General features: G+C 36.0%; 2 protein-coding genes across 2 annotated transcripts; one reads left to right on the forward strand and one right to left on the reverse strand.

Moving 5' to 3' along the window:
- The first annotated feature begins 2,250 nt into the window (after positions 1-2,250).
- LOC133450913 (5'-AMP-activated protein kinase subunit beta-1-like) lies at positions 2,251-11,449 on the forward strand. The gene is made up of 8 exons (XM_061729812.1): positions 2,251-2,549; positions 4,135-4,358; positions 5,548-5,717; positions 6,541-6,634; positions 6,726-6,840; positions 9,136-9,269; positions 9,389-9,457; positions 10,547-11,449. The coding sequence occupies exons 2-8, from the start codon at positions 4,221-4,223 to the stop codon at positions 10,622-10,624; spliced, it is 798 nt and encodes a 265-aa protein (XP_061585796.1). The 5' UTR covers positions 2,251-2,549; positions 4,135-4,220; the 3' UTR covers positions 10,625-11,449.
- Positions 11,450-18,062: 6,613 nt separating this feature from the next.
- LOC133450914 (phospholipase A2, minor isoenzyme-like) lies at positions 18,063-20,632 on the reverse strand. Its single transcript, XM_061729813.1, has 5 exons — positions 20,487-20,632; positions 19,748-19,840; positions 19,474-19,630; positions 19,259-19,386; positions 18,063-18,226 (listed from the first exon to the last, which is right to left on the reverse strand). Exons 2-5 carry the CDS (start codon positions 19,812-19,814, stop codon positions 18,102-18,104), a joined length of 477 nt encoding a protein of 158 aa, XP_061585797.1. The 5' UTR covers positions 19,815-19,840; positions 20,487-20,632; the 3' UTR covers positions 18,063-18,101.
- Positions 20,633-21,873: the final 1,241 nt, after the last annotated feature.

Here is a 21,873-nt window from a genome sequence, read left to right on the forward strand (position 1 = left end):
TCGTTATCTGAGTGCATACAGTAACACCCTGAAACTGGATAGCCGTGAGATTGTCTTAGAGGACACTGATGGACTGTGAAATAGAGACTGCTGAGGTCCAGAAATATACAGCTGTCAACAACAAATGGGGAAACAAAACTCTTTAGAAAGAATAAATAAAACTGATTTGGTGTTGCATTATTCTGCCCTAAAAGTGTTTTTTAGGGCAGAATAATGAATAATTACCAATTTCCGACATTGATTTGATTTGATTTTGATTTGAATTATTTTATTTTTGTACAAGTAAAAAAAAGAAACAACACTTCATGAGAAGTTTAAGAAAACAACAACAAAACAAAGAATTTCATACTTTAAAACTGGCTATCTTGATTTACATGTGCCGAAAAAAGGAATAGATCATTTAACCTGTATTTATAAATATTCACACACTGTAGTCACACTGCTAAGTAACAGTATTATTATTATTATTATTATTATTATTATTATTATTATTATTATTATTATTATTATTATTATTATTATTATTATTATATACTGTAATTATACTCACACACATACTTATACATGCCTTAGACATTAAAACATGTCTCCATGATTATACATATAAAAATAAAAATAAAGTGAAACTAAAACAAACTAATCTGTGACCATTAAACCAATTTTCATGACATTCATAGGGCTTCCTCTGACCACAAAAATGGAAAAACCTATTGATTAATTTTGATGGGACGATCAATTCATAGCTACATGCCAACCGAACTTGTTGCCTCAGTGCTCTTTGGCGTGGATCTAATGGTACTGTGTTGTCTTCTTTTCCCTTTAGGAGTCAACAAACTGAGATACATCAAGTGCATTTATATAAAGCAGTAAATCTGTCTGTATATGGGGACATAAGATTGGCAGTCTGGTAACCAACTGACTAATATAAAACTTCAAAACCGTGTCTCTGAAAACCCACGGATGACGTGACAGACTAGTCTATTTAAATAGTTTATTTAATACTTTTAAATTCTATAGAAACTACTTGAATTTCGGAGAACGATGTTAACATATGTGAATAACCAGTGGTCATGAAAAATATCAGCTGGAAGGAATCTCGGAAATGTTAAAAACCAATTCGCCAGTAGGGGGCGCCAGTTGTTTTTTTTAGCCCGTCATATTTACTTTGAATGAAATATTTGTAGATTCAATGTCTATTTCGTTGCGTCATTTTAAAATGGAAGTATCATCCAAACAAAGCTCCCTCTCTAGTTGGCATTTGCTCGGCCTCCAGGCAGCACTAATGAAAATGTCTCGCACCAATCTGTTTCAAAGTCACAGTCAAAAGACCTTAAAGGCTCTATGACCTTACAAGTACAAGTACAAGTTAAAATATCAAGAAACCCAAATCCACTCTCACACTCTTTCAGTGTGAAAATCCAGCCCCACTAATATCATTATTGTTGAACTTCAATTCAACATTTGAAAGCATGAGCGTCAGTGTCGCAGCATATTATGGGTTAAATACTTAGAGGACAAGTTTTACCATAGACATATATACGTATATATAGACGTTTATATGTCTATGGGTTTTACCCCCCAGCCCTAGTTTACCTGCTACGAAAGAGTATTAGGGCCAGGCAGGAGAAAAATAAAAATAATATTTTAGAGGAGGAATTATTTTTTTCATTATACACTTCGAGAAAAAATTCGAAATGTCGAACATTTCAACTTTTTTCTCGACATTTCGACTTTTTTCTCGACATTTCAACTTTTTTTCTCGACATTTCGACTTTTTTCTCAACATTTCGACTTTTTTCTAGAAATTGTACTTCAACATTACTCTCGACATTTCGACTTTTTTCCTCGACATTTCGACTTTTCTCTCGACATTTCGCCTTTTTTCTCAACATTTCAACTTTTTTCCTTGACATTTTGACTTTTTTCCTCAACATTTCGACTTCTTTCTCAACATTTCAACTTTATTCACGAAATTTTGACTTTTTTCTCAACATTTCAACTTTTTTCTCCAAATTGTACTTCAACATTAATCTCGACATTTCGACTTTTTTCTCGACATTTCGACTTTTTTCACAATATTGAACAATCTTCCCCTCTCAGATATGTTTTCTCCTGCATGGCTCTAATCATAGATATATATAAAGGCCTTTATATAATATACCTATGGATCTCTCGGGCTGTGAAGGGTTAACGTTTCCCCGACAGCGGGCTGGCAGGCGGAAGAGGCGGGTTTCCTCTCCGCCCTCCAGTCACACTCACATTTCCACCGAATGGCGAAAATATACGAAAGACGGCTAAAAACGGGAGGACGAAAAAATCCGACTTGAACAAAAGAGGAACCCCCGTGCTGCTAAAATAAAGAAAAGTGCAGGTGAAAGCAGGCGAGGGCTCAGCCGGGAGTGTTTTCATCGGGATTCACTTCTGTCGCTCAAAGAGGAAACAGCGAGGACTTCAACCTTCCTGCGACCAAAACACTGCAAACACATGTAAACATCTGCAAACAGCTGGAAACCAGGCTGCTCCGCTCCACCGGACCCGGGGACACCTCGGTGGGTTTCACTTTTTTCCCACCTCCTTTCAGTTTCAGTGATCCGAGTCCTGAGTTGCAGAAAAGCCTGAATTATTGATCCGCGTTAAATCGACGCAGAACCAAGGAACCAGGTTACGGCGTAGCCTACGGCGTAGGTTACGCGGCGACGCACACCTTACGGTGTGCGTCGCCGCGTACTATACGCCGTAGGCTCTGCGTTGGTGTAACGCGGAACCATAAATCAGCCTTGTTTGTTGGTTTTGTGCGGGATCCAGGGTCGCCACCCGTCCCTTAAAATACGGAATCTTTATGTAATTGGGAATTAAAAGTTGCGTTCCGTATTGAACCAATACGGACATACAGGACTGTCTCAGAAAATTAGAATATTCTGTAATGCAAAAATGTCATACATTCTGGATTCATTACAAATCAACTGAAATATTGCAAGCCTTTTATTATTTTAATATTGCTGATCATGGCTTACAGCTTAAGAAAACTCAAATATCCTATCTCAAAAAATTAGAATATTCTGGGAATCTTAATCTTGAACTGTAAACCATAATCAGCAATATTAAAATAATAAAAGGCTTGCAATATTTCAGTTAATTTGTAATGAATCCAGAATGTATGATATTTTTGTTTTTTTAATTGCATTACAGAAAATAAAGAACTTTATCACAATATTCTAATTTTCTGAGACAGTCCTGTATTATTTCCCACTACATGCAAAGTGAGATATTTCAAGACTTTATTTGCTATAATGTTGATGATTATGACTCACAGTTTATGAAAACTCCAAATAAAAAAATCTAAAAAAAATAGAATATTTTATGAAATCAATAAACAATTCAATCATCAAAATTATAACAAATAAAGGTTTAACATATTTAGCTTTGCATGTAATGAGACTATGTAATATGTAAGTTTCACCTTTTAAGTTGAATTATTGAAATAAATTAACTTTTACACCATATTCTTCACCTGTAGGTATATCCTGCATCTTGGCTGATGTGGACGTACAGGACTGTCTCAGAAAATTACAATATTGTGATAAAGTTCTTTATTTTCTGTAATGCAATTTAAAAAAAAAAAAAAAAAAAAAAAAAAAAAAAAAAAATGTCATTCATTCTGTCATTACAAATCAACTGAAATATTGCAAGCCTTTTATTATTTACAGTTTAAGATTAAGATTCCCAGAATATTCAAATTTTTTGAGATATGATATTTGAGTTTTTCTTAAGCTGTAAACCATGATCAGCAATATTAAAATAAAAGGCTTGCAATATTTCAGTTGATTTGTAATGAATCCAGAATGTATGACATTTTGGTTTTTGTAATTGCATTACAGAAAATCACAATATTCTAATTTTCTGAGACAGTCCTGTAGCATAGGAGGCTATTCCAGTTGTATGGTTGTCTGTATGTACAGTCATGCAAGTTCAATGCTATTAAAGCACTTTAAACTTTAAATCAAAGCGTTTTGTTTTCTCATATAAAATAAACACATTTCTATGCACTTTAGAAGTTTTTGGGATGTCCCCTTTTTTTTTTTTTGGCGCCTGCGTTGCTGAAATTGGGGTGTCCCTTATTTCTATTTGTGAAAGGTGGCAACCCTAGGCCGGGATCGCAGGACCTGCGCGTGAAGAGTGGCCGGTTGGAGTCCCGGGGGTTTGATGCCAGCAGGATCAGGATGGGCAACAGCAACAGCGACAGGTCTGGCGGGGAGAGGTCGTTCAGGGACGCAGCGCCGGGGGGGAAGGACGCCCGGCCCAACATCATGCTGGACAGCACGGACGACGCAGACTTGTTCCAGAGAGGAGACGCCAAGGTGACCCAAGATTCTACGGCTTCTCTAAAGGGGATATATATTAGTGGTGGGGAATAAAAATCCATATTGCAATATGTTGTAAGATAAGATAAGATAATCCTTTAATAGTCCCACAGAGGGGAAATTTGCAGTTTACAGCAGCAAAGGGGATAGTGCAAAAATAAGAGGCATCAATAGAAATAGTAATAACACAGTAATAATAACACACTATAAACAGTAAACTGGTATATACAATAATAATAATAATAATAAGAAAAATAAATAATAAGAAATACTGGTATATTAAAAAAAGAACAGACGGATATTTATAGATGGATATTTACATAATTGCACGTTGCAGTGAATGCAGTAGCACGTTGCATTAGCGCTCTCTGTCGCAATAAGTAATCGATAAACTCACGGCAAATATAGATATTTTATTACAACACACATAATGGATTTACGCGGTTGTCACCGCACTATTGTTCATGCAGTTTAATTAGTCCAGCTGTACAGAGTTTACATTTACAAGCCTAGGAGTCAGTGAGGAACTATGCTAAATGAAGTTGCTTACTGACTTTTCAGTATTAGAAACAAAGCAGTGCACTGTCCTGGTTTATATAAAACATGTTATTAATGTTCATGCACTTTAATTAGTCCAGCTGTTCAGTGTTTACATTTACAAGCCTAGGAGGCAGTGAGGCAAATATATACAAATGCACTTTATTTGTACATTGTATACCTCCAATACCTCAATTAACTGTCAACTTTTGAAAAGAGTACCGATTTCCTTATAATGACACTATAGTGTTCCACAATTTCTCATTATTTTTGTATAAATGTCTAGCAAAAACATACATGGCTTTTGGCTGCTGTCGCTGTTAAAAGATGTTTAAGAGGAGAAACTTACTTTGATGTCTGTTGCAAAATATTTAGTTTTCTTTCAAAGAGTTACTTATTTTGTGTAATCTGATTACATGATCCTAATTGTTAGCAACAGGGACTTTTCTAAGTTGGTAAGCAAATAGTATAATATCCACAAGTTTTCTGGTTGCTTTGCAAGATACTGAAAATATGTGTTCAATCATAAAAACTACAATTGAATCAGAGAAATGTAGGCTTATAAAGATTCTGTGCAGTTTTCTGAAGCGTTTCTGAAGCGTTAGGGTGGTATCGTTGGGTAACATTGAAGCTGTATCATTCTGCCCAGGCTCCACAGGAAATACAGGAATTTCTTGCATGGCAGCAAGACCTGGACTGTGACGCTAAAAGTCCAACGCAGGCCAGACCGACTGTGTTCAGGTGGACGGGGGTCGCCAAAGAAGTCTACGTGTCCGGCTCCTTCAACAACTGGGCCACAAAGATCCCTCTCAACAGAAGGTACCGTGACCCCTGAGACCTCTGCTCTAGCAGCTGTTTTAAGCTCTCTAGAACGTGACACGGGGTTATCTCCAGTACTGGAGTTGAGGCGGTCCAAATCATCCCCCCTGTAAAACTGCCATCCCCCCCTTTCCATCCCTTATGTCATTTCATCAATGAATGTGGTTTTACTGCTATTTCAACATTTAGAGTCATCACCATAAAAATAACACCAGAAAAATAACTTATTTGACAATTTTCACCTGTTTCAAGTAAATTTTCACTTGAAATAAGTAGGAAAATCTGCCAGTGGGACAAGATTTATCTTCTCATCACAAGCAAAAAAAAATCTTGTTCCACTGGCAGATTTTTCTATTTATTTCAAGTGAAAATCTACTTGAAACAGGTGAGAATTGTTGTTTTTTCCAGTGATGAGTCTTGTTTTAAGTGTAATGAGATTTTTTTTTTACTAAAATTAGACATTTTATCTAGAAATAAGACAATTATTCTCGTTAAGATTTTTAGTTTTTGCAGTGATCCATGTTACTTATCCTGTGAAAGACAGAGTCATATTGATAAGTTCAGAAAACTGTTTTTTTATTGTTGTGTTTTGATGTACTTGATGTAAGCCCAGTGGATATTTAAAGCTTACAGAAGGCTGCATTTAACTGCTGCTATGTCATTACTGCAGTATTTCTGCAGGTGTTTTGGTCAGTGCTATTATTTGTAATATATTATATTATTTGTAATCAGCACAAATTATCTGTCCCCATATGATAAAATCCACCATCCCCCCTGATTTGTTTTTTTTACAACTCGAGTACTTGTTATCTCTCTAACATAGTAAGCAGAACTTTGTGGCCATTATGGATCTGCCCGAGGGAGAGCACCAGTACAAGTTTTGCGTAGATGGACAGTGGACTTTGGATCCAACTGGGGTAAGTAAGAAAACTATCCATCCTCAGACAAAGTGATTATTCCTGGTCATGCAGTCGACTGTATCACATTTCTGCTTATGCTTTCTCCCAGCCCGTAACCACGACCAAAACTGGAACAGTCAACAACATCTTGCAGGTGAAAAGAACTGACTTTGAGGTTTTTGACGCCCTCAGGATCGACTCGGAGGACTCAGCAGATGTTTACGGTAATGGTACCTGCATCTTTGACTTGTGATTACTCAGGACAAACTGCACCTCCAGAAAAGTTGAAAGGTTTTTCAAATGCGTCTCAAAAAACGAAATCTGCATTATATTAATTATTCTGACATATAGGAAGGAAAATTACGGAAGAGTATTAGGGCCACGCAGGGGAAAAATAAAAATAATAATTTAGAGGAGGAAGATTTTTTTTTTTTTTTCATTATGCGCTTTGAGAAAAAAGTCGAAATGTTGAGAAAAAAGTCAAAATGTCGAGATTAATGTTGAAGTACAAGTTCGAGAATAAAGTCAATGTCTAGAAAAAAGTCAATGTCGAGAAAAAAGTCAAAATGTCGAGATTAATGTTGAAGTACAATTTCGAGAATAAAGTCAATGTCGAGAAAAAAGTTGAAATGCCGAGATAAAAGTTTAAAATGTCGAGATTAATGTTGAAGTACAATTTCGAGAATAAAGTCGAAATGTCGAGAAAAAAGTTGAAATGTCGAGAAAAAAGTCGAAATATCGACTTTTTTTTCAAAGTGCATAATAAAAAAAATCTTCCCCTCTCAAATATTTTTTCTCCTGCATGGCCCTAATACTCTTCCGTAGAAAATGACCAAATCCATTTTAGATAGAAAATATAAATTATCTTTAACTTGATGGCAGCGATACATCCAGCAAAGTAACAGGCACGTTGGGTTACACGGCTCATTTAACAAAACACTTCAGCTGCTCAGCAGCCCGTGCTCATCAATATCTATTCTCCTACTCATGATGCAACATATATTTCAACGTATAAGACTGATCTGTGCGGCAGGCAAGCCCGGTTAGCACACACACTTTGGACCTCGTTTGTGAGAGTTGAGCAGAACGATTTTGTGCAATAGCTGAACTTTAACCCTGCTCTTGTCTCCGACCGTGTGTGGAGCCTCTGTAAATAAGTAGTGCTTTAAAATATCACCTGTCATTATCACACTTTACAATGTTAATGCCTTATATGATCTGTTATTTTCACAATATGCAGATACATTTAAACACTTGTTTTGAACAGTTCCCTTTTGTATGCAGGTTGATTGATTGGAGCTATAAAAAATGAATTATGTAGGTCAATAAGCTTTAAATAAGCTACAATTAAGGAAATCGTTGTGCTGTAAATGTTAATCTAGCCATTACTTCATGTGTTGTAAAATCATCTGTCTCCATGAGGTGTTATTTCTGCTATCGAGGTCTCCAGTTATAGAGACAGTGATTGTCTGCAGCAGTGAGTTTTGTAGATGTAGATGCAGATCTTTTCCCCTTGCACCCCCGGCTCATGTGGTTATACTGATCATGGTTGCTTGATAGTTTCCTCGCCTGCTCGAAGGTATGGGTTATCCAAGAGGAGCTTCTTTCCTCCGCTTTTGCACTCGGACGTTTCCCAGAATCTGACTCTTTTAACAATAATTTGCACTGTAGGTGGCTCAACAGAGGTTCTCTTTAATTTTGCTTTGAAAGTTATTATTATTATTATTATTATTATTATTATTATTGTTTATTTGATTTGACTTTTCTTTTCCGCTGAGTGTGACCTTGTAAAGCTTAACAGCGTGGAGGCTCATTTGTTACCAAATCCTGTTATTCTCACCTGTAATCAGTTAATCAGCTCTTTAAAGATCGCACGACTTGTGTAATTATTCAGTTTTATGTCTTTTCTTTGCTTCTCCACAAACTTTATTTTTTTCCTTTTCATTCAAGTCAAGTCAACTTTATTTATAAAGCACTTTAAAAACACCAACATGGTCCAAAGTGCTGGACAGGCAAATGGAAGACAAAACACCATAAAACACAAGGCACATAAATAAAACAATCATGATAAGTTAAGTGAATAAAAAGGATAGAATAGAAGATAAAATAATAAAAGGATAAAATAAACTCAACTGTCTTGCTAGGTGTTAAAAGCCAAGGAGAAAAGGTGGGTTTTGAGAAGAGATTTAAAAACAGACAAAGATTTTGGGAGGACAGTTTTAGTCTTGTCTGTATCGTCCAAATACAGCACATGTTGTCAGTAAAATCTTGTGCTCATTAAATGAAATCATTTAAATGGATAAACAAATTCAACATTTATATGTGATTTTTTAAAAACATCCTGTGTTTATTAGAAAATTTATTTGTAGTAAATAATTTATTTATTTGTAGTTTTTTACCTGGAAAAATGAAAGACAGTTGTTAGAATGCTATTATTAGTTCATCGAAATGTGATTTTAATTTAATTTGAAATGCCCGAGGACTATATTTAATAATGAATTTGCTCAACCCCACCCCAGATTTATCCAGTTCCCCGCCGGGGCCCTACCTGCAGGAAGCTTATGCAATCAAGCCAGACGACAAGATCAAACAGCCTCCTATCTTACCGCCACACCTTCTGCAAGTGCTGCTCAACAAAGACACCGGCATCTCTGTAAGTCGGGACTCGCTTCTGTTACACAAGCTCGTCTGCTGATAATTTTCACGCCAGAAACGGACAACTCGTGTCTGGAATGGAGCATAAATGAACTGTTCTTTTGAATGTCCCCACAGTGTGACCCGACGCTGCTGCCAGAGCCCAACCATGTCATGCTCAATCACCTGTACGCCCTCTCCATCAAGGTACCGGCCGGGAAACGTCCCAAATCACTAAATAAATCACGTTAACTGTAGTTTGAACAGTATTCTGACGCTGTTTCCAAGGGCGTAGGTTTGCATAGGGACGGTAGGGACATAACACTACCAACTTTTCAGGGGCCTCAAATTGTCCCCACCAACTTTTAAGCAATCTTATTTGCATTATGAGTTCAGATATAAAGGTAATTTAGATTTTCTTCCCAAATGTTGTAAGGATAGAATTGACCCTACCATTATTAAGTGAATTATTTTCATTATGTTCAGACTTACATTTACCCCTTTTCACTTGCTGAATGTGCCGGTACATTTTTTTTTCCTCAAACGCACGTTTGATTGGCTGATGACCTGAGAGAAAAAATAGATAAGAAATCAAACCCCCTTCTCCCCAATTTTCATTTGTATTTTATTTATGTGGTCTTAAAGCAGCCCAAAGGAGCTTGAACTTTTTGTTGAGTTTGGCAGTGCTTGTGGACAAAAGTAGTTGTGTTTAACCTGAGGGAAGGTTCCATTTTTATTTATTTTTGTTTTTTCAGTTATATTTAATTTATTTAATTAGACAGACAATGTTGAGTGGTGTTAAGACAAATGTTTATTTTTTGCATTCTGCATAGTTAAGAGATTATTAATACGTTTGTATTTATTATGTATGTAAATATAATTTAAGTTATGTCCAAATATTGCAATTTAAATTGCTAATAAAATCCTGGAATATTCTGGAAGTTTAAAAAATGTTTCTTTAGTAGTTTTTGAAAACAAAGATTTGAATCGAACCGTGTATCAGGTGAACCAATACACATGAAAGTTAGTATAAGTCAATACAGATTTATTTTGCATTGATCATTTAGCCTATCAATTAATTAGGTTCATATTTGTGACAAATGTAGCCCTGACCCCCGTTCACCTAATCTGTTTGGTCTTATTAATGTCACGTCCCCAGCAAAAAGTACATGCAGTTTATGCCGTTTTATCGTCCCTACCAATGTTGAGACCAAACCTACACCCTTGGCTGTTTCCCTCATTAAAACTTTGCATGCTGTTGTGAAAAACCTGTTTGACGACATTTGTGTGTTCCAGGACGGGGTGATGGTTCTCAGCGCGACGCACCGCTACAAAAAGAAGTATGTGACCACGCTACTGTACAAGCCCATATAACCCAAAGAAGCACAATCTACACTCTTGTTTTGAAATAATAACACATGTATTATTCTACACGGCTGCTATTTGTTCTGTTTTTTTTGAAGAAGGACTTAAATCTGCTCCTGAAATCGGAGTCAAATGTCACCAAAGTCTCAAGTTTGTTTTGATCCACTCTGATTGTGCTGAGATTACTTTAGTTCAACGTACGTAGTAATGTTTTCTGTGAGGGGAAAAATGATCTTAATGATCCAAATCAAACAAAATCCCATTGGATGTTTTTAATTGTTTTTATTTTTATGATCACTTGACCAAGATTTGTTTATGGAAGTTCACTCGGCTTACTTTATAAATAATGTTTCTTTTCTGTAACTACAAGTAGCTTTTTGTCTAAATTGAACTAACCAGTTGAACCAAGTCTAATATACTTTTTATAACCTTAACTTCACCATTCCTTTCTGTCTTTGAAAATAGAAATGTCTTCTTTTTTTGAATGTTTAAACCACCTCACTTGATCAAGGTAGCTAAATGGGTTTCCATGTGCAGTACGTCTGTGGTGAAGGGCGAGTAAAAGTAAAAAAGGGGGGAGACGTTTACTTCTCACCCTGGTTGTGTGAACAGGGTCAAAGCCCAAAGATGTGGTTTTAGGTATTTGTGCAAAGCTGCTCGAAGCCTCAACTGCTGTATAAAGTGTCTCCACATTTGTGCCAACAAACACAAGGAAGCTGAGAAGCTGGAGATGAACCGTAAAGCCTTGCTTTGCAAGTATAAAATCAAACTTCCTTTACGCCATATTTCATAAACCAAAAGGTCATTAAAGTGTAAAAGATTGTTGTAATTTAACTTTTCTGTTTGTTTTTTTTTGACTCGGTCAATACAAGGTGGGCGTTGGGATCCAGTCGTTGTTTTTGGGGCTTGTGTTTGGTCGGAGCAAAGCAGTTCACTGCCGCGATGCATCAGCCTGGGACTTACTGTTCTCAGCTACGGAGACAGAAATGAGACATGAATGAAAAGCTGATGAATGACAACAGTTACAGGCTTATAAGCTGATTTTATTTCACCTTTATTTAACCAGATAAAAAAGACCCATTGAGGTCAAGACCTCTTTTACAAGGGTGACCTGGCCAAGGAAGGCAGCAGCACACGTCCACACACAAATAACAGGAATCACGTAATAAACATTAAAATGAGAATGCAAACTGTTTAGCAAATAAAGTGAAATAGTGGTGACTTCAATAATATGTAAAAAAAAAACAACCACTTCAGAGATAATTCAAAATTTAAGAACACGGGCACATGTAGTTTAAAAACACAGGCACTGCCGAAAGGATTCTCATTGTCGGTTTTTAAGAAGTGAGTGAAAGGCTTCAAAAGAAACAATTTCAGGCATTTTCAGTTCAAGTTGGAGAGTGTTCCACGCAGAGGGTGCAGAGAAACTAAAAGCTTTTTTCCCCAAGTTAGTCCGAACACGAGGAACAGCCAGGTGCAAAGTGTCATGGCGATCTTAAAGCATAATGGCTTTTAGTTCTCTGGAGAAATAAACATAAATAAACAGGAACCAAGCCAAGAAGAGCCTTATAAATCAGAGTCATCCAGTGTGTAAATCGTCTAACATTCAGAGAAGGCAAGCCAGCTTTAGCGTACAATTCACAGTGGTGATCATCTTTGATTTTCTGGAGTACACTGCCACAATCACGAATACTGCTTCAAACTTGGCCGTGCCAAAAGAAAAAAGAAGCCTTATTGTAGATCCTGTACCTGTAGCTCTACTGCGAGGAGCAACAAGCTTGTCCTAAAGGTTTGATGCGTGCATGTCCATGAACTTCAATGTCCAGAATTATTTCTTTTTGGATATGTCAATCCATTTATTTGCATATTGAGGCAAAAATAAGTATATTACTCCAAAAATGACAACTGTTAAATGTTAAACCTCTATCTCAAACTCACAAAACACTTATTCTCCTGCCACGCTGCCACGCCAGGTTCAAAAACGGCCTTCTCCTCATTGCCCACTATAGACTTGTAGTCAAGACCGCCTAAACCGAGACCAAGACATTACCCAGACCAGAGACTTAAGACCAAGACAAAGACCGAGACCAAAAAAAAACCTAGTTATTTAGTCCTCTTGTGTGAGTTGTAGAACATCAGCACCGTCCTGGTTCAGCTGCTTACTTTACATATGAGCTTGTATTCAACTGCAGCACAATAAAACAGACAGGGGATGTCTTCTCTCTGAACTCACTATAAAAGTTTTCATCAATCAGCTGAGATCAAATAAGTTGGCAACTGCACCACCACTATTTCTGCACTATTTGAGGATTAACTCGAGTACTTTTAAGGATTGACATGACATGACATGACTATTAACTAAACCCAAAGTCATTAGCAAAATAACCAGCCTCCAACACCTAGAAAAGTTTAATGAATAGTAAATGTTACTGATTTAAATTGTACCTACTTTGTAGATGAAACTTGAATTTTAAATATTAACGATACACACAATTATCGACTTGAAATTGCATTATTTACCATTATAGTAGCCAAATTACACCGTATATCAGCATCACTGAAATGGCATAGACCTAATGCTTAATCAATCACAACGATATGCAAATATTATTCATGTATTTATTCAAAAAAGGCTGTTATTAACACAATACTGTAATAAAATACAGACACATGCAGATGCACCCAAAAAATTCAATCAAATGAAAAAAAAAAAAAGATGTACATTAACAAGAGCAAGACCTTGGTGCAACGGCATCTCAATTATCTGAGACCGAGACAAGACTGAGACTGTCGAGGATGAGACAAGACCAAGACCATAAAAAAGTGGTCTTGAGACCAAGATTGGTCTCGAGAACTACAAGTCTATTGCCCACACCTGGTTTCCAACACTACCAGGTATATATCAGCTACCATAGCAACAATTTAACCAGCACCGACACCAGCACTCACACCAGGCCAACGAGCAGTGAGCATCTTCCAGAGCTGCCAGGACTTTAGAGAGCCCGACTCCTCTGACCACACAAGCTGGAAAGTACGTGGTGCAGCAGACAAGACAGTATGAAGATCATTTTAAAAGATATTTAAAGACTGTTTTATACTTAACAATATCACATTGAACATGACTCATAATCTTACCTCTAACAAGCAGAAGGAGAGAGGCTGTAATGTTCATTTTTACAGTCAGATGGAGCCAAACGCTGTCCTGGTGGGACTAAACGCAAGGGAGTAACAAGGAGTCTTATCATTATAATAATTATTCATATTGTTAGTAGAATTTATATATATATATATATATATATATATATATATATATATATATATATATAATATTGTGATAAAGTTCTTTATTTTCTGTAATGCAATTTAAAAAAAACAAAAATGTCATACATTCTGGATTCATTACAAATCAACTGAAATATTGCAAGCCTTTTATTATTTTAATATTGCTGATCATGGTTTTCAGTTTAAGATTAAGATTCCCAGAATATTCTAATTTTTTGAGATAGGATATTTGAGTTTTCTTAAGCTGTAAGACATGATCAGCAATATGAAAATAATAGAACAGTTGATTTGTAATGAATCCAGAATGTATGACATTTTTGTTTTTGTAATTGCATTACAGAAAATCACAATATTCTAATTTTCTGAGACAGTTCTCTATATATATGTGTGTATGAAACATGACAGAGTGATGCCACTCAGCTCTTCCAGCTGCAACACTTTTTTTACATGTGGACTAATTTATCAATGTCTAGTCAGGCATTCTCCTATTTTATATTCATCATTTAAGATACTTTTTAAAAACTGAGAATTGTCCCATTTGTTCTTTGTTTTGTGAAGTGTGAACTTGCACAGGTTTTTGCAAACTTAAACTAAAAATAGTTTTCCAAAATACAGCTGAGCAAACAACTGGCCCTCGCTGCCGTTCCCACGTGATGTTTAAATGTTAACACAGAATAAGAGCAACATGTCATGTGCAGTCATGGGCAAAATCCTTAACAGCAGACATTTGTTGGTCTGGGGTGTGTAAACACAATGCTAATGGGGAAAGAAATAAGCAATGGGTCCTACAGAAGTGAAATGATTTTGAATAATAATATGAACATGTTTTTAAAACAATTTCCAAACCGTCTGGAGCTCAATATTGTACCGAGAGAAAGGTTATTCACAAGCTCAGAACATTCAGCGAAGCTGCCAGACTTCTCAGGATTCGTCATTCTGTCCAATATTAGATCCCTGAGATAAACTGTAAAAAACAATTATAAAAAGGACTAAGGTCTTTTTTGCTTTTTTAATCAGTAATGTCCTCATTGTGTTTTCCAGTATTCATCTCAGTCAGAGTCTTAATTCTAGCGGTAAGATGCCGGTGGCACCAGCTTTATGAGTAAAGGTTATGTAGTAATGTATGCATTTGTGAGAAGACACAAAAGTATCATTTAATAAAGAGTCATGAGATCTTTTCTTTGTTCCTCCAGACATTTATAATCCCCCCTCCCCCTGGCGACTATCAACAGGATGTCTATGATATCAGTCCAAATCATACAACTTCTTATTTTAGCCCATTACTGAGGGCTGCAGTAGATTAGGAGAAGACTCCTCGTCTTTGGACGTCCCTTCAGTGTCAGCAGTGGTGGACAGTAACGGAGTAAATTTACTTGAGTACTGTACTTAAGTACATATCCAGAGGATTTATACTTTACTTGAGTATTAGATTTCTTTGGTACTTATTACTCTTACTTGAATACATTTCCAAGACAAATATTTTTACTTTTACTCGAGTAAATTTCTAGGAAGGCTGAAAAGTACTCGTTACTTTCAGGTCTGCTCTTTTTTCTTCTTCCCTAAAATCCTATTGGACACAAGCTGTTTTTGTCAAAGGAGGAGATCTATCACAGTGCACGCTCTCCACTGGGATGTACGTAAAGCGGAAATACGTCAAGCCTCCTCAAAACGATACCGCCAAAGTAGCCTGCGTTTGTCAAGACAGAGTTATTGAATTTGAGTTATTGAAAGCAGAGATGTAGTTTTTCGTAAAGCAGTGGTCTTTGAGGGGGATCCAGACTTAGTTGGATGGTGCAGGTTCATTTGGTTTCAGTTCATGATTGTTAATAAACTCTGCATCATCTGCTGTCCTCTTATGATCCCATTCATTTGATTTGTTTTTGGTGTTTCTGCAGGTTTTATATAACATTGTGGTTCTATAAGCAGCACATCAGTGCAGCTGGTTTCAAAGAGTTAATTCTCAGAAACAAGAGTTAAAAGATCCTTAAATTAATTTAGAAAAAATATAGTAATTTACTGATGTGGAAAATAAGAAATTTACTCTTACTCTTACTTTTACTTAAAGTAAATTTAAAAGCATTTACTTTTGGATACTTAAGAACCTTTAAAAGCAAGTACTTTTCTACTCTTACTCGAGTAATATTTTGACTGAGCTACTTTTACTTGTAACGGAGTAAATTTTGACCAGTAGTATTTGTACTCTTACTCAAGTACTGGGGTCGAATACTCTGTCCACCTCTGAGTGTCAGTTATTTTAGAGTTCATACACATCATACGAAAAATCACACGAGTTTTACAAAAAAAGGGGGATTTTCATTTTTCTTTGTCTTCATGTACAGGACTGTCTCAGAAAATTAGAATATTGTGATAAAGTTCTTTATTTTCTGTAATGCAATTTAAAAAAAAAAAAAAAAAAAAAATGTCATACATTCTAGATTCATTACAAATCAACTGAAATATTGCAAGCCTTTTATTATTTTAATATTGCTGATTATGGTTTACAGTTTAAGATTAAGATTTCCAGAATATTCAAATTTTTTTAGATCGGATATTTGAGTTTTCTTAAACTGTAAACCATGATCAACAAAATTAAAATAATAAAAGGTTTGCAATATTTCAGTTGATTTGTAATGAATCCAGAATGTATGACATTTTTGTTTTTGTAATTGCATTACAGAAAATCACAATATTCTAATTTTCTGAGACAGTCCTGTATGTGAGTACTGTCACGGTTTTTGGGTTTTGTATTTAGGGTCATGTTTTATTTTGAAAACCCATGTCTTTGTGTTTAAGTTTTGTCTCGACTTCCCTTGTTCCCGTCTGCCCTGATCATGTGTACCTCTGTCTCGTCAAGCCCTCTGTGTATATGTTGTCTTGTCTTTACCTTCATCCCTGCGGATCCGTGTTTCCTGTCATGTTTTGACGTTTTACATTTTAAATCCTGCTCAGCAGCGCTTTTTGTTTGAATTTAATAAACCATGTTTTTGGGAGTCCTTCCACCTCCGTCTCCTGCATCTGGGTCCTACTCATCCCAACTATGACACGTACTCAAACATAGTTGCCATTATGCTTATTTAATAAAACATATTTAGAAAGCAAGTAAAATAATATTAAAATGAGTTCAAATTTTAATAAGAAGAAATGATTAGATGTAAGCAAGGTGATCATCAAGTGTCTTTAAGAATCTTTTAACTATGTTTCAGATGAGTTGATGGTTCTCGGCGTAATACACATCCATACTAAAAGAAGTGCGTGACCACTCTACTGTACAATGCGATATACCAGACTCTTATTTTGAAATGACAACAGGGTCATTGTCAATCCTCTCAACCATGTTGATGGTATGGTGTAAGTAGATATATACATAGATATAAAGCAGATACAGTATAGTGTAAATAAATATATTTATATAAATATTTATATGGGCATGTGTGTACAAATATATAGAAATATTCAACTATGGGTATGTTTGTAATAATAATAATAATACATTTTATTTGTATAGCGCTTTTCTAGGCACTCAAAGAAGCTTTACATGAGTAAAAATCATAAGAGCAGTACACATAGGACAATTACATGACATAGGACATTGATTGTATGCATGTATAAGTATGTGTGTGAGTATAATTACAGTATGTCATAATAATAATAATAATAACAATAATAATAATAATACTGTTATTTAGCAGTGTGAGTACAGTGTGCGAATACTTCTTCCTACTCCTTTTTTGGCACATGTAAATGAAGATAGCAAGTTTAAAGGAGGAAATTCTTTGTTTTGTTGTTTTGTTTTCTTAAACTTCTGATTAAGTGTTGTTTTTTTTACATGTACAAAAATAAAATTAATCAAATCAAATCAAAAAATGTTTGTTGCTACAGTACAGCTGCTGTCTGTATTTTTTTCATGCAAAAAGGGGTCAAATCTTTTCCTCACATCAGATTAAGAGTTTTTTCAAAACTTTCTTTCTACTTTTTCCTTTTTTTTTTTTACCAATTTGACAAAGCTGAGCTCCTTCTAGCCTGACTTACCTCATAATATCTATAGTTATATCAGCCTGGTCTCACAGATATCGGTGAAGCTTGCATGAACTCTTAAAGCCGCCCTATGTAGCAATGCCAGTACTGAAGAAAAAATGATTTCAAAAAGTCAAAGAGACTTCAAAGATGTATGTAATGTGTTTTATTCTTTTATCTGATTTCTGATTCAGTTGATACAGTGTACATCAGGATCCAGGTTCTTGTTTTCAGGTATGTATTTGGCCTGAGCAAAGCAGTTAGCTGCCACTCGATCGCACTCACACACGGCAGCTTGGCACTTATTGTTGGTACCTGTGGAGACAGACCAGAGTCGGTAAATGAACGGAGAGCTTGTTGACGATAACCAAACATGTTGTTTCCTGTCCACGGATCCAGAATTTCAAAGCCATGAATTCTGAGCCACTTGGTTATTACTTTATCTCAGGACGTGTAAATGCTGGCATGTTAAAGGATTCGTGGTCGTCTGACTTCACCTGTACTTTAATTTTCCTTAATTTTCCAGTCAAGACTGGTCATAATAATTTTCTCAGATGAAATTCTCTTCCAGCTCTTTGGGAAAGAGTTATGTTTTCCCTTAATCTTATTTGAGCAGAATATGTTTTTAATTTTTTACACACAAAAAAAATTCCTTCCAATTTATGAAGGGCTTATAAATGTTCCACGGAAAAAAACAAGAAGAAGTGAATAAATATAATATACAATACAATACAATAAATATTGTGATAAATTTCTTTATTTTCTGTAATGCAATTAAAAAAACAAAAATGTCATACATTCTGGATTCATTACAAATCAACTGAAATATTGCAAGCCTTTTATTATTTTAATATTGCTGATTATGGTTTACAGTTTAAGATTAAGATTCCCAGAATATTCAAATTTTTTGAGTTAGGATATTTGAGTTTTCTTAAGCTGTAAGCCATGATCAGCAATATTAAAATAATAAAAGGCTTGCAATATTTCAGTTGATTTGTAATGAATCCAGAATGTATGACATTTTTTGTTTTTGTAATTGCATTACAGAAAATCACAATATTCTGATTTTCTGAGACAGTCCTGTATATATATATATATATATATATATATATATGTATATATATATATGTATGTATATATATATATATATATATATATATATATATATATATATATATATATATATATATATATATATATATATATATATATATATACTGTATCCTCTCTTGTAAATGTTAGTATTTCATAGAAACCAAACGCTGAAGCAGCAAAGTTGGCAGAAACAATATTTTTAGAATTTTGGTCACAATTGCACAATGAGAATAGACAAAGAGACAATCTCACCTGAACAGTTCACCTGATTATTTGAACAGGTGTAGTCATAAGCAAGGATATAGGGAAGGTCCATAAGGCCTGTGCATCCAGGTTTTGCTTTGCTGCTTTGGTAACATTTATCATGAGCTTTACAGCACCTGAGAATTACACCACGAAAGAGAGACGTTTGAGAGAAGGTTTTAATTTCACCAGAATTCATGAATAAGTAATGAATGGCTCCCTACGTGTCCACTTCGTCCACTGGAGTCCCTCTACCTCCGAAGCCACACCAGCAGCCGTAATCATTGTATTTGAGAGGATTAACACCAGGCTGAGCACAGCTGATCATTTTCCCAAACTGCCATAAAGCTCTGGGCGGCGTGGCTGCACTGACCACACAAGCTGGAAAAAGACGCGTGAGGCAGACAAGCTTTTAATGAATGGATCCAGACAATATGAAAGATGAGAGTGATTGCTGCTCGTCCTCGTGCTGAACCCTCTCGGTTAATTCAGACTCACCAGTGAGAAGCAGCAGCAGCAGGGGGGCCGTCACGTTCATGGTTGCAGTCAGATGGACACAGAGCATGTGACAGCCTGCTCTTTAAAGGTCATCTAACGGAAAAAAGGAAAAAAAAGTAAGATAAGAGAAACCAGAAGGGTGGGAATTTAAGGAGGCATTTCTCGCTGCTAATGAGTGAATTATCAGCAGCATTTACTGAATGACGTCATTTAAGATAACCTTTTTTTTTGAGTATTTTAACTTTATGATTTTGAATTGTATATGTATTTCAAAGATATATCTGTTTTCTTTTGAAAGCATGCAAGATCAGAATCAAAACAAATCAAACTTTAGTTATATAGTAATTTTCAGATCAGAATCAAATAAAATCAAATTTTATTTATATAGTACTTTTCAGATCAGAATCAAATCAAATCAAACTTTATTTTTATAGTACTTTTCAGATCAGAATCAAATAAAATCAAATTTTATTTATATAGTACTTTTCAAATCAGAATCAAATAAAATCAAATTTTATTTATATAGTAATTTTCAGATCAGAATCAAATCAAATCAAACTTTATTTATATATTACTTTTCAGATCAGAATCAAATCAAATCAAACTTTATTTATATATTATTTTTCATACAATAGTAATGCAAAGTGCTTTACATAATACAAATAAGTTAATAAGAAGCTATAATGATGATGGAAAACAGTAAAAATGCGCCCCAACACACACGTGCACAGCTACTTACGTAGTATTGTTATGAAAACCGATATGAATCTGTGAGAAAAAGAAAGATTGCACAAAAACTAGCCCCATAAAAAAAGCACAGGAAGACCTAAGTCAGGCAGATTTTACAGGAAAGACATGTTAACTCGTTTATCTAGCTCTCTCCGGTCCGGCACAGCCTGTGCCGGACAGGGATTACGCCGTTTAATATTTGACTTTTGAAGTACTTCCTAATATACACTTTGTAATCTTTCGACCTTGAAGTCGAGGTTTGTGTTCTTCAAACTTAAATGAGATATAACCCCCATCACACAGCTGTACAAACAGCTGGCATTTGCTGCAGTTCCCAGCACTTCCCACTGCACATTACCTCATAATGTTTAAATATTAACATGAAATTAAACCACAAGTGGTGGTTTAATTTCAAGTAAGCTAAGAACGTGTTATGTATTAATTTGGTCGTGTTGTCTCTCACAGACGCTTTTGTTATTTCCTGTTTTAATTTGGAAAACTGGCGTTACCTGTCTGTGTCTCGCGGTCTTTCCTCTTTTCTCTGTTACACACCTGCTTGTTGTTAGTCATTAGTCATCTAGTAACTACAGTCCTCTCGTGGGTTTGGGGTACTCTTCATCTTCTCGTGTCTCTAAGTTTTCTTGTTGGTGTGTGTTATTGCTGTGGCACAGATGAAACAACAGGTCGCTGCTGGCTGTGACAGTTCATGACTTTTCATAGTGCGGTACGGGATGTACAGAGTTCATGAATTCTCCCTACATATCTGGACGGCACTACAAAAAAGGCAATCGCTCTGTGCAGTGCGCTGCACAGCGACACCGGGGTGGTCCAGAAACTTCCGTATTTACACAGCTTCAATTCATCACATGTGTGTCTGGGTCACTTCTCCCTTACCAAACCTACTGTACAGTATATCAACTGACCATCAACATAACACAAACTTGCCTTAACCCTGGTACTGTCTTTGGGTCAAAATGACCTAATTCTCCTGTTCTTTCTTTCCTCCTGATCTCTCCTTCCTTCTCCCTTCCTTCTTTCCTCCCCTCGTACATTCCTTCCTGTTTTTCTCCTCTCCTTCCTTCAAATCTTACAAAAAATAAATAAATTGATTAATCTACCTTCCAACCTCGCCGCGCCCCCCCTGCAATAGCTCCGCGCCCCCCCTAGGGGGCGCGCCCCCAGTTTGGGAACCACTGATGTAGTGGGTTACCAATGGTTCCCTTTGAGGCTGCGGTCCCAGCTCTGTTCTGGTCATTGACCAGGTCCTCCCGTGTAGTTCTAGGCAGATGCTGTTACAGCCATGGCTGTACCTCCCTCTTCCCCTTTGTTTCCCTGTGTTCTCCCCTCTCTTGTGTTTCCTTGTGTCTCTCCCTGTGTTTTGTTTTGTGTGCTGGTGT

This window comes from Cololabis saira, chromosome 9 (genome assembly GCF_033807715.1).
Source record: "Cololabis saira isolate AMF1-May2022 chromosome 9, fColSai1.1, whole genome shotgun sequence".
Lineage (NCBI taxonomy): Eukaryota > Metazoa > Chordata > Actinopteri > Beloniformes > Belonidae > Cololabis > Cololabis saira.